Source organism: Gallus gallus, chromosome 11 (genome assembly GCF_016699485.2).
Source record: "Gallus gallus isolate bGalGal1 chromosome 11, bGalGal1.mat.broiler.GRCg7b, whole genome shotgun sequence".
Taxonomy (NCBI): Eukaryota; Metazoa; Chordata; class Aves; order Galliformes; family Phasianidae; genus Gallus; species Gallus gallus.
This window is the reverse complement of record NC_052542.1, coordinates 382349-395670: the sequence shown is the minus strand read 5'-3', so window position 1 is coordinate 395670 and position 13322 is coordinate 382349. Positions and strand designations below refer to the sequence as shown.

At 53.7% G+C, this 13322-nt stretch overlaps 2 protein-coding genes and 1 long non-coding RNA gene across 12 annotated transcripts in view; 1 reads left to right on the top strand and 2 right to left on the bottom strand.

Moving 5' to 3' along the window:
• Window positions 1-3282, bottom strand: part of CSNK2A2 (casein kinase 2 alpha 2) — a 22381-nt gene extending 19099 nt beyond the window's left edge. For all 3 annotated transcript variants that reach the window (XM_015292290.4, NM_001012691.2, XM_015292291.4), the window contains exons 1-2: window positions 2944-3282; window positions 2625-2736 (exon numbers count right to left, since the gene is read on the bottom strand). In XM_015292290.4, the coding sequence (XP_015147776.1) occupies window positions 2625-2736; window positions 2944-3047 (216 nt within the window). In that variant the 5' untranslated portion in view covers window positions 3048-3282. The remainder of the gene's footprint in view (window positions 1-2624; window positions 2737-2943) is intronic.
• Window positions 399-10792, top strand: CCDC113 (coiled-coil domain containing 113). 8 transcript variants are annotated; one of them, XM_040645976.2, is made up of 10 exons: window positions 4245-4328; window positions 4913-5033; window positions 5555-5719; window positions 5804-5959; window positions 6201-6281; window positions 6475-6627; window positions 6804-6911; window positions 7293-7448; window positions 8061-8200; window positions 10632-10792. In XM_040645976.2, exons 1-9 carry the CDS (start codon window positions 4264-4266, stop codon window positions 8151-8153), a joined length of 1098 nt encoding a protein of 365 aa, XP_040501910.1. In that variant the 5' UTR covers window positions 4245-4263; the 3' UTR covers window positions 8154-8200; window positions 10632-10792. The 8 variants fall into 8 exon arrangements, 7 of the variants coding, with proteins under 7 accessions (XP_040501906.1, XP_040501905.1, XP_040501908.1 ...); XR_005839107.2 differs by lacking the exons at window positions 4245-4328; window positions 4913-5033 and adding an exon at window positions 399-2575 and having other exon boundaries at window positions 8061-8257; XM_040645972.2 differs by lacking the exons at window positions 4245-4328; window positions 4913-5033 and adding an exon at window positions 399-2575.
• The window catches only part of LOC112533253, an 18431-nt gene continuing 14053 nt past the window's right edge, over window positions 8945-13322 (bottom strand). The window contains exon 5 of the long non-coding RNA XR_006931192.1: window positions 8945-9082. This is a non-coding gene — a long non-coding RNA (uncharacterized LOC112533253). The remainder of the gene's footprint in view (window positions 9083-13322) is intronic.

Genomic DNA, 13322 nt, shown 5'->3' with positions numbered 1-13322 from the left:
AGACCAAGAGGCCTGGGGCACCGTGATACCTATCGAAGCCATCAGCTCCCCAGCCTCGTCCAAGGCTGAAGATGACACAGGGCACTTGAATAAACAAAGCAATCAGCCTCCAGAAGAGGAAGAGCAGTTTATCTTGTTCGCACAGCACCAGGCTGGGACCTACGCTTTAGTCTCGGCTTTGTTGAGGCTAAGGGACTTGCCCAAAGTCACACAGGAAATCTGTGGCTCACTTCTGCATCTGAGAAAGGGTGGTAAAGTTTCCTGACCTCTCTGGAGGAAGGTACAAGATGTTCAGGTACAACAACCAAAGAAGGGGAGCAGAAAGGCCTCACGTTAGCTGGAGCTCATTAAGAGCCAGTCGCTTCACAGAGCGGGGCTGGGAAGATAGCAGTCACTTCAGATGAGGCACAGATGCTAAGAGCACTAACACATAACAGAAATTGTTCTCTCCGTGAACCTTAAATAGCAAAGAGCAACTATGCTGAACAGCCACGTCCACCAGCAGGCTTTCTCCCAGCGTCTCACCCCCCCTGGAGCACAGAAGCTTGTAACTTGGTTGCATTTCCCACCTCAGAGAACCCAGCCGGAATTACAAGCAGCAGACACGCCCAGCCTATTTGCTAAGACCGAAGATACATGTAATTACATTTGCAATTAAGTTTGAGTCTCGCTACAGGAAACCAGAGGCACTTTCTACAGATCACAGTGATGTTATTGCCACACTTTGCAAGTTTTCATAACGTATACAACACACTGCTCTGAAACTCACTTCTCACTGACCCACTTTCCACCAAGAAAGTTCATCTTTATTTATCTGCACTTTCTGCTTTCCCTTGCTCACTTGCAGGAATGCTGCCTGCATGCTAATGCAAATGGGGGGAGCCAGGGAACTAGTGGCAACACCATCAACTCCAGATCAGGGCCAAGCTCGTCCCCTGCTTACGGGGCTTCGTGGCAACCCATTCAGGCGCCAGGGAGAAGGAGCACCCAGCCACCCTCAGATGACTCTCGCTGGCTGACTCACAGCTCAGTGCTGATGGGCTCCCGGGGGATAACAGAGTTTAGCAGCATCGCTCCAGGGGAGGCTCTTTAGGCTGGTCAGAAGGAATGAGGAATATTTCTGATGACTTTTCCTGCAGTCTCTCTGCCTCATGGTGCCTTTTTATGTGGGGCAAGACCTGGACTCTCAACGAACCACAGTAAGAGACAACCAGGGGCTCCAGAGCAGCATGCAGCAGTGCAGTTTCCCCAGCATAACCATGAGCCATCTTGTCATCAAATCCAGCTCCGCACTGGCTACTCTCTCTCTCAGAACAGAAACCCCATGAAAACAAACAAACTCATACAGCACCAAAAGCAGGAGAGGCCCCCCACAGCACACCAGAATAGTTCAGCGAGAACATGTGAGCCTTGCCATTAGGCTCAGCTGTGGCGCTGACCCTGAGTGCTCACCTGGCCACTATCTCAGCTGCTACCAAGGCAGGGCTGCCATTCAGTCCTCCCAGAGGCAGCCAGGATGGGAGATCACTCCTTGCCTAAGAGCTGGATACAGCAGGGCAAGCTCCCCCAAAAGCTGAGAAAGATCCCAAGGAAGCAGGAACTGCAAGTGAGCGTGGAAGCAGGGAAGCCAGCACAAAGCCAACCAGCAAGCCGTGCTATCAGAGTGCAGCCAGCAAACACCTCAGGGCTTCAGCCCTGCAGGCCCGTGTCCCAGCCATCTGCCAGCCTCACTGGCTGCAGGGGCAGGCTAAGCTCAGACCCCCCTACACTCTGCAGATCAGCGCGTGCCTGAATTCTTCATACACCCATGACCAGAAACCGGTTCCACGTGCTCCTGGCAAAGAAGCGACACGTGTTGCTGGTCCAACAAACGACAGCCACAAGTGTCAGCCAAGCCAAAATCAAAAGCACCTCAACTCTAACCTTTAGGGGTTTTTGTTGCTGTTGTTGTGTTTCTTTTTTAACACCTCCCATCCCAGATCATCGATACAGACTGCTGCTAGGATGGTTACCACAGTTCTCTGTGACCCCACAATTCCACTGTAAGGTTTGTCTTACAGCAGATGACTCCACACCATCCTAACCCACAACCTGATAGCGCTGCAGAAAGGTGCCCGCAGCCCAGCGGGATGAACACATCAGAACACACCGCACCGATACTACCGAGCAACAAACGGTCGGTGTCCATCCTCTCGGAGTATTTTCGTCCTGTCCAAGGTGACATCCCCCTCACGTAACAGATCCTCTGCAGCACCGAATACACACTTCTACGTGCTTCATGAGCACCTCAGGGTCACACTGTGAGGAGCCCGTGGGCTGCGTGCCGGCTGTCTGCAGGCTGACAGAAGGACTCCCCTGCAGGCTCCGCATTCGTGCCGGCACGGCCTTCTTGGGCTGTTTGCGACAGGCACGGCCAGACACAGTTGCCCAACGCAGGCAGCGCACCCAACACCGTAACAACGCCACAGCTCTGTGCACTCCCCCTCCAGGGGAGCCCTCAGCCAGGAGGGAACAGAGCGGGGGGAGCTCCAAAATCCAAACCACCGTCCAGCGCCCGAACATCCGCAGGCGGAAGGTGAGGCAGCCGAGAGGCCTCTGTGCTCCGGCCCGGCCCGGACACTCACCTTGAGGATCTTGACGACGACCCTCTCGTTGTTGGTAATGTTGATGGCCTCGAAGACCTCGCTGTACTTGCCGCGCCCCAGCTTGCGCACCAGCTGGTAGTCGTCCTGGTTGCTGCGGGCACGGAGAACACAGAGAGGAGGGCGGCTGAGGGCCTCCAGCCCTGCCCGAGGCCGCCCCTCCCCGGCCCGTCCCGTCCCGTCCCGCCGCCCCCCCCCCCGCTCCCCACAGAGGGACCCCGGGGCGCGGCCCCTTCCCGGGGCTTCGCGTGGGCCGCGGAGGGCCGGCGGCCGGGGCGGGGGTCCCCGCGGGGCGCTTTACCCCCAGCTCGGGACGTGCGCTTCGTAGTCCCAGTACTCGCGGCTCCTCAGGCTGTTCACCTCGGCGTACACCCGCGCCCGGCTGCCGGCGGCCGGGCCGGGCATGGCGGCGCCGGGCGGCGGCCGCAGGAGGAGGAGGAGGGCGCGGGGCCGGCGCGGGAGGCCGGCGAGGCGGGGCGCGGCGCGCAGGAGGGCGGCGGCGGGCGGCGGCAGGGCCAGGCCGGGCGGGGCGGGGCCGGCCCGGGGCGGCGGGCGCGGAGCTGAGCCGAGGCCGGGGCCCGGTGCCGGCGGCTGCAGCCTGGGCCGGCCCCGAGCGCCGCGCAGCCGACCCGGAAACGGCGCCGCGCGTCCGCGCCGCCGCCGCCGCGAGAGGCGTCCGCTGCGGCGCCCCCCCGGCGGCGCGGAGGTCCGTCTGCCGCGCCCCCGCCGCCGGGCGGATGACGTCACGCCCGCCCCAACCCGTCACCCGCGCGGCGCGGCGCGGGGATCGCGGCGGAGTCGTTCGCGAACGCCGAGCGCAGCGCCGCGCCGTCCCGCGGCCGAGACGGCCGTCTGCGCGGGGAACCGCGCACGGCGCCGCGCTCAGCCCGGCCCCGACCGAACCCCGGCCCTGAGCGCCCCGCGCCGCGGAGCCGCTCGCGGAGTTGGAGCCGTGACTAATTATGGAAGTGTGCGTGTGCGCTCCTGGGTGCGCGTCGGCGCGTACGCGCTGGAGAGCAGCGCTAACGCAGCGGCGGTGCCGCGGGCGCACGCCTGGCCGATCGGAGCCCCCGTGGGGTTGCGCTGCTGCCGCCGGGCCACGTGCGCGCACTCCGACGTGCGGCTCGCACCGCAGCTTTTCCAGGCTTCATATTTTTTCCCGTGCATCTTCGTCATTCTCACTGTTTTCACATCCGGCCGGAGAAGCCCAGCCGTCTCCCGCGGCGCGGTCGGGCAGAACGTGGTTTTGGCCACTCCGGGCCCTCGCGGTCTCGCCCGGAGGTGCGCACCGGCCGCGCAGCGCGGCGTCCTGCAGGGCGGAGAAGCGCTGCCCCGCTGAGCCCCGACAGCCCCGCAGAGCCGGGCAGGGTGACGCGGCTGGAAAGCGGGCGCTGCCGTGGGGCGGGCTCGCACAGCACCGGGCGCAGCGCGTTTCCCCTGCTTGGGTTGGTAAAACCTCCGGTCTGCAAAATGAATGGGAACGAGAGAAGCCCCTGGGCGCCAGCAAGCAGAGAAACAAAAGAAACCGATCGATGGCCGTTGGAAGCTCCGCGAGCCGTCCCTGCCCTCCCCTCCCTCTGTCCCCCCCCCCCACCCCGTGCCGCCGTTGCCAGGACGCGCCATGGCGGAGCAGGAGCTGGCCGCGCTGCCCCTGCCGCAGCTCCGGGACCGCCTGGAGCAGAAGCGGTACCGGCAGGGGCCGGGCCGGGGGCAGCGGCCTGCGGACACGGGGCCGGAAGGGGCGACGGGGCGAGGGGATGCGCGGGGCCGGGGCCTGGGCGATGAGTGGGGCCGGGCAAGGGCTGGGGCTGGGACAGGACAAGAACAGGGAGGGGCAGAGGCAGGGAGAGGGGCAAAGAAGGACCGGGGCAGAGATAAGACGGGGGTAGGGACAAGGATGGGACACGGGCAGGGACAGGGTCTTGGGCAGGACAAGGACAGGAGCAGCACAGGATGGAAGGGGCAGGATGGAGACAGGAATTGGACAGGGACAGGAATAGGACTGGGGCAGGAGCAGGGACAGGGGCAGGACACAGAGGCCGAGCCACCCCCAGCCACCCGAGGATCCCTCCTGTCCCAGGCTCTGGCAGCCCCTGGGGTCTGGGTTTGAGCAGGGGCAGCTCTGAGGGTCTTTTCTGTGTCCTGGCTTGTGGAGGGGAGACCTGCAGTCCTCCTTATTTTGGGATTTTGGGTGGGGGGGGGTTGCTTTGCATTGGGTTCTGCTCCTTTGCCCGCTGCGCTTGTCACAGTACTCATCCATCGCTTTGCAGCCATGCCAATGACTTGCTGAGAGCCAGGGTGGAGTTGTTTGAGAACCAGTACAATAAGATGCAGCTGAGCAGCCTGACCCCCCCGCAGCATGGCTCCCCACCAGAGCTGGTACCCATACTGGTATGGAATGGGGCAGACTGGGATGAGTGACTTAAGCCCAAGCCCAGCTTGAAAACAGGTGTGCCGGGCCTCTAGGTGTAGGTGTGGGCTCACTCGCCTTTCTGCATGCCAGGCTGCCTTTGGGTTTCTCATTTCCCCTCTTCCTTCCGGGGCTGTCCCTTGCATATGAAAGCACGGTGTCCTCCTGAGCAGTGAGTGCCAGGGAGATCTGGAAGTGCCTCACACACCAGTGAGTTAGACCCTACACTGGGTGATTTGAAGGAGAAGCTAAACACACAGGGGGGATGATGCCAGGGAAACAGGAGACATGCCCCAGGTCTGTAACAGAGTGCTCCGATCCTCCTCTTCCCAGCTCATCCAGACCTGTGTGCATCCACACCCAGTCCCTCTTGCCAAGCGCACGTTGTTCCTCTGCTATTTGAACGCTGGACTTACTTTCTTTGGGAATACATGAAAATGCAGCAGCAGTTGGCCAGTGCTGGTTTTCTAATGGCATCTGCATTGTTGCTCAATTGTTGCAGACACGTGGCAGGTCCAGATCCAGGCTGCGCAGCAGTTCATCGGCCTACTTTGCAGCCCTGACGGTGGAGCAGAAATGTGAGCTGGCTGAGAGGGAGATGCTGGACGTGAAGAGTGACATTCAGAAGATGGAGGAGGACTCGGTGAAGACCTTGCATGACCTCGAGGTACAGCTCTTAGGATATCGAGGCATCCTGCAGCACTGTGGCTTTTTACACCTCTTTGACTGTGATGTGTCTTCATTTCTACAGGCAGTCATACAAGAAGCAGATGCTTGGTGGGCTGATGTGAAGAAAGTTGTCAGTGACTTTGAGGAAGACATTGTCAGAACCATCTCCAACAAGAAAGGGAGCATCACAGCTTCTGAGAAGCTGCTGAGATACCTGGAGGAGAAGAACCACCAGAGGGTCAGTGCAGCACGGCAGAAGTTGAGCCTGGTCTGTTGGGTTCCCATACCCCTACATGAGCTGCCTTATATTCTCAGACTATCTTAGCAACTAACCCTGTGAGCACAGGTGAGGCGTGGCAGCAGCGTGAGGGCTGCAGTGCAGGTGGAACAAAGGGAAAGTGCACAGTAAAGCACGGGGCCCGGTGCTCTGCCAACTCCCAGGCCCTGCTGTCACTCTCTAATCTGCTTTCTTTCTTCAGGATCTGATGAGACAGAAGCTGCGCTTAGAAAGCAATTTGCTCAGGAGCTACAAGAAGAAGCTGCAGCAGCAGCTCAGGCAGGTGCGTGCAGCCTGGACACCCAGTGTGGGACATGGGCAGCAGCGCGCTGTCTGACATTTCTCTTTAAGCCTCAGGTTTGCAGCCAGGCAGATGACCCTGTGCTTTAAGGCTGCTTTTTCCACCAAGCAAAGCTCTTTTATTTGAGACTGAGCTTCGGTCAGCACTCTGCAGCTCTGTTTCCCTGGGCTTGCAGAAGGAGCACGTGGGAGAGGTGTTCCATGAGGTCCATGCAGAGCTGCTGCAGGTTAAGAAAGCACAGTGCGAGGAGGAGATTGATGAGAAGAACAAGGAGCTGCAGCAGTTAAAACTGGCCTTAGAGAAGATCCAGGTCATCAACTTCTGGAAGGTGAGTGAAGATCCCGGTGCCCCTGCTTGCCCTTCCTGCTGTTCCCCATGGTCACACGTGAGCTGGCCAGCAGCTCTTGCAGCCTTCCCTTCCTCAGTCTGAGTGCTCCAGTGGCTTTGCAGGGACCAGAGATCTGCCACTGCGCCCGCTGCCACTGTCCTGCTCTTGTGTTCCAGAAAAAGCTGCACAATGCCATGGAAACATCGACAGTTCTGATGAAAGACATCTCCCAGAGGAAAGAGATGCTGGAGAAGATTGAAATAAATACTACTCTTGTGAAGGAGGTAGGAGAACAATTTGGGAATCACTGAGACTTCACTTGAGAGGACTTTTTTTTAGGCCATAGCTACCCGCATGCCTCGGTGGGACTGAGTCCTGGAGCTCCTGCTGCTGTGGGTGGGGATGGGCAGCTTTGCCCCTTTGTGGATTTTACCCCTCCAGGGTCCTTCCACCGCCTTCTTGAAGTTCTCTTTCCTTAAGCTTTTCACCAGCAATGTCCTTCCCAGTGAGAAGTAGCGCAAATGTCACAGCCTGGGGACACGGAGCCTGGGCCAAGGCAGCTCTGGGCAGCCCCACTATGGGATGGGGGCATGGGTGGGTGCGTCGCATCGTGTCCCTCCTTTATCCTGCCCTGTCCTAGCCCTCTGTCGCTTTTCCTCCTGCAGCAACAAGCCAAAGAGGAGAGTCTCATTGGGTGGCTGCAAAAGCAGCTGTCAGACTACAGCACCCCTCCTGTGATGAGTTACATGCAGACAGTGATGGCTGTCGCTGACCTGGAAAAGAGTATCAAGGCTTGGGAGAGGAGGGTGGCAATCGCTGAGGTGAGGGAGATGGGGCCGGGAGCGGGCTGGGTGCTGTCTCCTGCTGCGCTGCTGCAGGCAGTGCTGGAGGCTCTTCCTGTTGGCTGCTCCCTTCCCCCAGAACAGAGGCTGAATTTTAACAACTGAGCTTGGAGGTGAGGATGCAGCATGTAACTTGACAGGCTGCACCATCAGGCTGGGCTCATGATGGAACCCAAAGGGCGTGTAAGGAGAAGGGGACACACGGTGCCTGGGACGTGTCTGGCTGCAGCACCCCAGCCAGCCGCTGGCTCCCCAGTGCTGGTGGTCCTCTTTGATGATCTCAAACATTTCTTCCTCGTCTGTATCTTGACTGTTCCCTGGTAAGGAATGGCTCTATCTGGCCAAGAGCTGACAAACATGAGTTCATGGCAAAGTTGCAAGAACAGCATCTTTGTCTCTGGCCCTGGCACAACTCCTGCAGCCTGGCAGATGTAGAGATAAGAGCAGCATTGTCAAAGCCCAAGTGCTGCAGCGAGCACTGAGTGCAGGTGGGAGCAGGGTGGGTGCAGGGGAATGCCATACTGCAGCTTTCTTCACAACATATCGCTGCTGACTGAACGCATTAAGATCTTCTCTTTTCCTCCCTTGCAGATGACCTTGCAAAGTTACCACAGAGCATGGAACCAAGTCAGGATGTCTGGTAACCTGCACCTGCCTTGTGTGATGCTTCACGGCAAGCAGTAGAAGCTGCCGAGGGCACCAGCCTTGTCAGGAAATGTGCTGTCAAATGGGTAACTGCACCCTGAGAGGTGCAGGGGGGTGAAACCACTTGTACATGAAATGATGAAGTAAGCACAGCTCTGTTGTGAGGCCTTCTCTTTGGTCAGTCCCAACAAGTTGCTCTAGGAGGTGGGAAGCATCTCCTCACTGCAGGAGATGTAAATCCCAAGTGGCCCATCCTTAGATGAGTTCAGGGATTCGCTTTTCATGCTTGGGGTTGAAATCACCTTCCTGAAATACCATTGCTGCCTGTGTAGAGGTCTCTTCTCATTCTGTGAGTGGAGGCTGCAGCTCAGCTTGTGCCCTGACAAGGTGAGGGACACAGCTGCTCCTGCCCTCTCAGTTGTGGCCAAGATCCCCTGCTGCGATGGGACACCAGGGCATACAGGAACGGCCTGTACTACCTCATGCCACCATCACTGAGAATGGCCTTCAGGAGGCATTTCTCAATCCCTTTAGTCTGGCACATCACAGGGTTTCCAGGGTCGCCCTTTGGGAGAAAAAGCAAGGTTGTGTCACGGCAGCCCCACTGCTCTCACATCCCATGGAATTCAGTGGAACCCGCAATTCCTTATTCTTTGCTCTGTATCCAGATGGAGTTTTGCATCCTTGGTAGATTCTTCCATATGAAAGACAAGGTTGTTTCAAACTTGGGGTTGTATTGCACACTGTGTGTTGTGTAAAAGTAAGATAGGTAGGTGGCAGCTGGGTTCTGGGCAGGGCAGAGAGCAAGCAGTGTCCGCACGGAGTCCTTGGAGCAGTAGATGATGTATGAGCCATGGAAGTACAGCAGCAGTGTCAGAGGGGCACCCAGGGCCAGGCTGATCCACGGCGGCGTGTTACGGTAGCAGCCATCAAGAAGCAGTTTTGGCAGGCAGGAGAGTGAGATCTGTCTGGAAAAGCAAACAGCAGTCACTAACAAGGGTCTGCTCGTGTGGTTGTACCATTCTCTAAGGGGCAAGCATGCCCTTGGCTAAGGGACAGATCCATACTGCATTTGTTTTTCTATTATAAGGATGAGAACTCAATTTATTTCTACCGTGTGCCCTTGCCAAAGGGCTCTGTGTTTATGTGCTTCGTAACAGAACAATTAAAAACACCGTTAATGCTAAAATCTTACCAGGCTTGCACAGAAAGGAGAAAGAAGGGGTCATCCACACAGAGCCAATAGTGGCTAAATTTAGAGGCGTATCATAAGAATGGAAAGACTTTGAAATTATTTTTAAAGGCCTGAAAGAGATGAGATAGGAAGGATTACAGAATACCACAGGTTTTGTGCTCAGAAGCCATCACTGTTGGATAGATCATTACACGGAGGCAGTCTGCTCTCGGACAATACTCAAAAGCTTCCAGACCAGCAGCAGGCTCAGTGCAGCTCGGGTGACAGAGCCTGACCTCACTGTGCTGGTTATGAAACCCTCTGGGCTCTGGTCTCATTCGCTGAGAAAGATTTGATGGGAAGGACGAGTATAAATGGCTCAAGGATCCGGTTGCTGTTTTCTCACCTCGCTGGTGGTTCTTGGCATTGCATGATGCCTCCGGAGAACGAGGAGATGCTTTCCTGATGGACTTACATACAAGGGGTTCTGCATGCAGGGCTTTTTTCTTTTTTCTAATTTTTTGGTGACAGACATGAAGGATGCTGTTCACCATACATAAGGAATTCCATTGCCAAACAGCACTTCATTCTGAAGCCAGCATTCGCGGTCCTGCCTGTCTGTCTTAGGCCAGAAAGTCAAAATAGATGGTTTTAACCATTAGCCTTAAACTACAGACTGAGGGCACTGAAAACAAGCAACTCATTTATCTTCTCCTTTTGGGATGCCATGAAAATCACTACAGCCATTTAGAATCTTTGAATTTATTTGGCATAGAATTTATTTGGCTTCCTATTTAGGTAGCCCTGGGAGCTTAATTTTATGTATTGCTTTTCCAAGCTTGGCAGAAGAGGCAGACAGCAGGTCTATGTTTGTGGCTTTGCAGTCACTGGCAGAGCATCACAGATGTTTTCTGTCCGAGCACATAAAAGGCTCAGCATTGACTGTGGTTGGGCAGTAAAACAGCAGCAGTAACAAGTTGTGTCCTGCTCAGTGGCTGCCAATGGGCGACAGGTGACTGTCTCTCTCCTGGAGGCTTTTGGACTAAAGAACATGATCACTCCATACTATGCTGAATCTGCTTGTGAAACACTGTAAGAACAGCCTCGCAGAGGCACTGGTGAAAAGAAAGATATTCTGCCTGTTTATAGGTGTCAATACGATCCAGATTCCAGTGGATCTCAGCAATGTTTTGGGACCTTCCTCCTTCCCAGCCAGGGCCTGGGGATGCTAACAGCCTGGGCTTCCTGGGCCTTGCCTACATTCTGGGGAAAGGAGAAGCACTGGTGTCATAGGAAGCATTCTTTGATGGGGAGTACTGACTCATGCCCTCTGTTTCCTGCAGTGGAACATCCCGATTCCTTCCCTCCCTCAAGAAGAGCCAAGGTTCAGCTTAGTGGGACCAGAGTGCTATTTCTGAAGAGCCCATTCCCAGCAGCACAAACTACATGCCTACAGAAAGTTTGAAGCTTTTAACGTAATAAAGTCATTTCATGTCTGTCTGCATCCCGGTATTCTTCTGAGACTAAGCTAAACTATAAAGCTTGCTCATTCATGACTTCAAATGTCAAGGTTTAATTACATACAACGCCTCAGAATTAAACTTCAAGCCAGAGAAACGTTTTGAACCATTTAGAAGACAGACATATCCAAACCAGGGGCTGGTAGTGCTGCAGAGCCCAGCTGCTGCCTGTGGGTGCTGCGTTCCCCATGGTGGCAGGAGGGGGGTGTTGGCTGTAGGCTCCAGGTGAGCCTCACCTGTGCACGGCACCAAAATTCCCTTTTAAAGCTGTGCTGGTTGGAAAGAACCAGAGCAATTGGGCCACCAGGGTGACAAATGGCTGCCAGGTGACAGGTCCCAGTGCACGTTGCTTTGTCATTGACTTTCATTTCATCCTCCTGACAATGCTTTCAGCAGCAAAAGAGGACGAAGCACCCCGACAGCGTGTCTCCTAATAGCACTCCAGGGACGGTGATTTTGTAGTTGTCTCAGATGCTATATCTGTGTTGTAAATTTACATTTAATTTAAGCTGTTGTACTAATTAATGATTGTGATTTAGAAGACGATGGCATCTTGCAATATTTACCGTCCCCAGCTCTGGAGCAATGTCTCAGCAGGGAGAAAATTAGCAATTTCTGGAAACTTGAAAATCATGCAGAATCAGACATCAGAAGGATACTAAAGAAAATCTCAGCTCCACCAAGGAAAAAAATAGATACTTCTCAGCCAGCTTCATGACTTGCAGGGTCCAATTCATTATTTTCTAAGGCATATTGTTGTCAAAGCTGTAATTTAGCTCATAAAATGTTTGTTGTTCTAGGGATAATAACATGTCCTGGGGTTAATGGGTTCTGTAACCTCCCATGTTTTGGTTATTTTTAAAAAGCAGTGGTTGGCAGCCAGCTGGAGAGTGCTTTATTAGTAACATCCCCAGAGAGCAGGCACTCTAACACCTGATATCTTTTGGTTAGAGGGTAGAGCAAGGACACAAAGCTCCTCACTGAGCCTTGGAATATGAGAAGACAAGAACGACACAGCCCCAGATGCACAGTGCAGCGTCCCCTCCGAGCACTGCGCTGGCACAGGGCAATACTCCCATCTCAACATAAAATATTTGCAAGTTTGAATGTCTGGCGATTGTTATATTTGAAAGCAAAGGTCTGTATTCTTGACTAATGTAATGCTATCCTATCTGTTTCTGCCCCAAACCCGCTCCAGAGAGGTGCACCAGCATATGGTCCTGTGTGGAGCCAGGAGCTGGACTCAATCCTTGGTTCTGTGATTCTATATCAGATCACCTTTACCAATATCACATCTTACTTAAATATCCGTATATATATATCAGGTGAAAACCCATTCCTTTGGAGCATTGCAGACCCAGTTTCCCTTTTAGGTAAATGCACGCATCTTCTGTTCCCTGTGGAAATACACATCCTAATCTATCAGAGTTTAACTTTTCCATATATTCTTTTTCAACAGAATAATTTAATCATATATATGGTAAGCATGCATCTAAGGAATGCATAAATATATAATATACATCTTTATATATGCAAATAGTATGAACATGGAGGAGCTTCAGTGGCTAACAAACATTGAAGTATAATGAATTCATCCGCCCCTAAAGAGGGGACTTTCCTTAGCCAATTGCACTGCAAAAAGGAGTTTGCATTACAGAAATCCAGCAGAGGTTAAAGATGTAAGCTTCATAGAGAGCCTCCTGGTATCTTTTTTTCACAGATCCATCTCCTTGTATGGGGATGAGAATGGAAACAAGGAACAGAGGCTAATAGAGGCTAAAATAGTATTAGGTACAGGATTGTGCATCTGTCTAAAATAGGTAAGGATTTGATTTTTGGATCATGTCCATAACTTACTTGAGTAAATCAAGTGTCTGTTTCTGAAGAAACAGTAGTGAAAACAAAACTTATGTTTACTCCTAATGTGAACACTGTATATTAGTTACAGTAATATATAGTATTGCTACCCTGTTAGTAATGTTTAGTGTCTTTTCCACAAGGATGTAAATGGTAATCCTAGATGTGAGGTATGCAAGGTGTGTGGTCGTTTCCTGAAAGCCTTACCTTGTTTTTATCAAAGTATCAAAGTATTTTATCAAGTATTGACCAGTGAACTTAGCTGGCTCAGTTCTGAAACCACATTCAGCCATGCTGCAGGTGTGCCAAATTATACCTGCACAGCTAACAGGGGTTCTTGTATATTCTTCATGAAGCTAAAGCACATCACCTAGCAGCCTTACTAGGAACTAAGCAGCAACACGCACTTTTTGTAAGAGGCAAAAGGCACCTTAACACCAGTCCAGGTGAAACCGCTGTCTCCAAATTGCAGCTATTTTCTAAGGCAATTGAGGCAGGAGTGCATGTTCTGATAACAAAAGACAAGCCAGATGAAATGATTTGCCACCTACAGCAATAGACAATAAAAATAATCTTTCCCTCTTGGTTCAATTCCATTCCTTCTGCGCAGTTTGAATATAATCCAGTATAAATGTGGTAACTGTATTTATAGAGGCA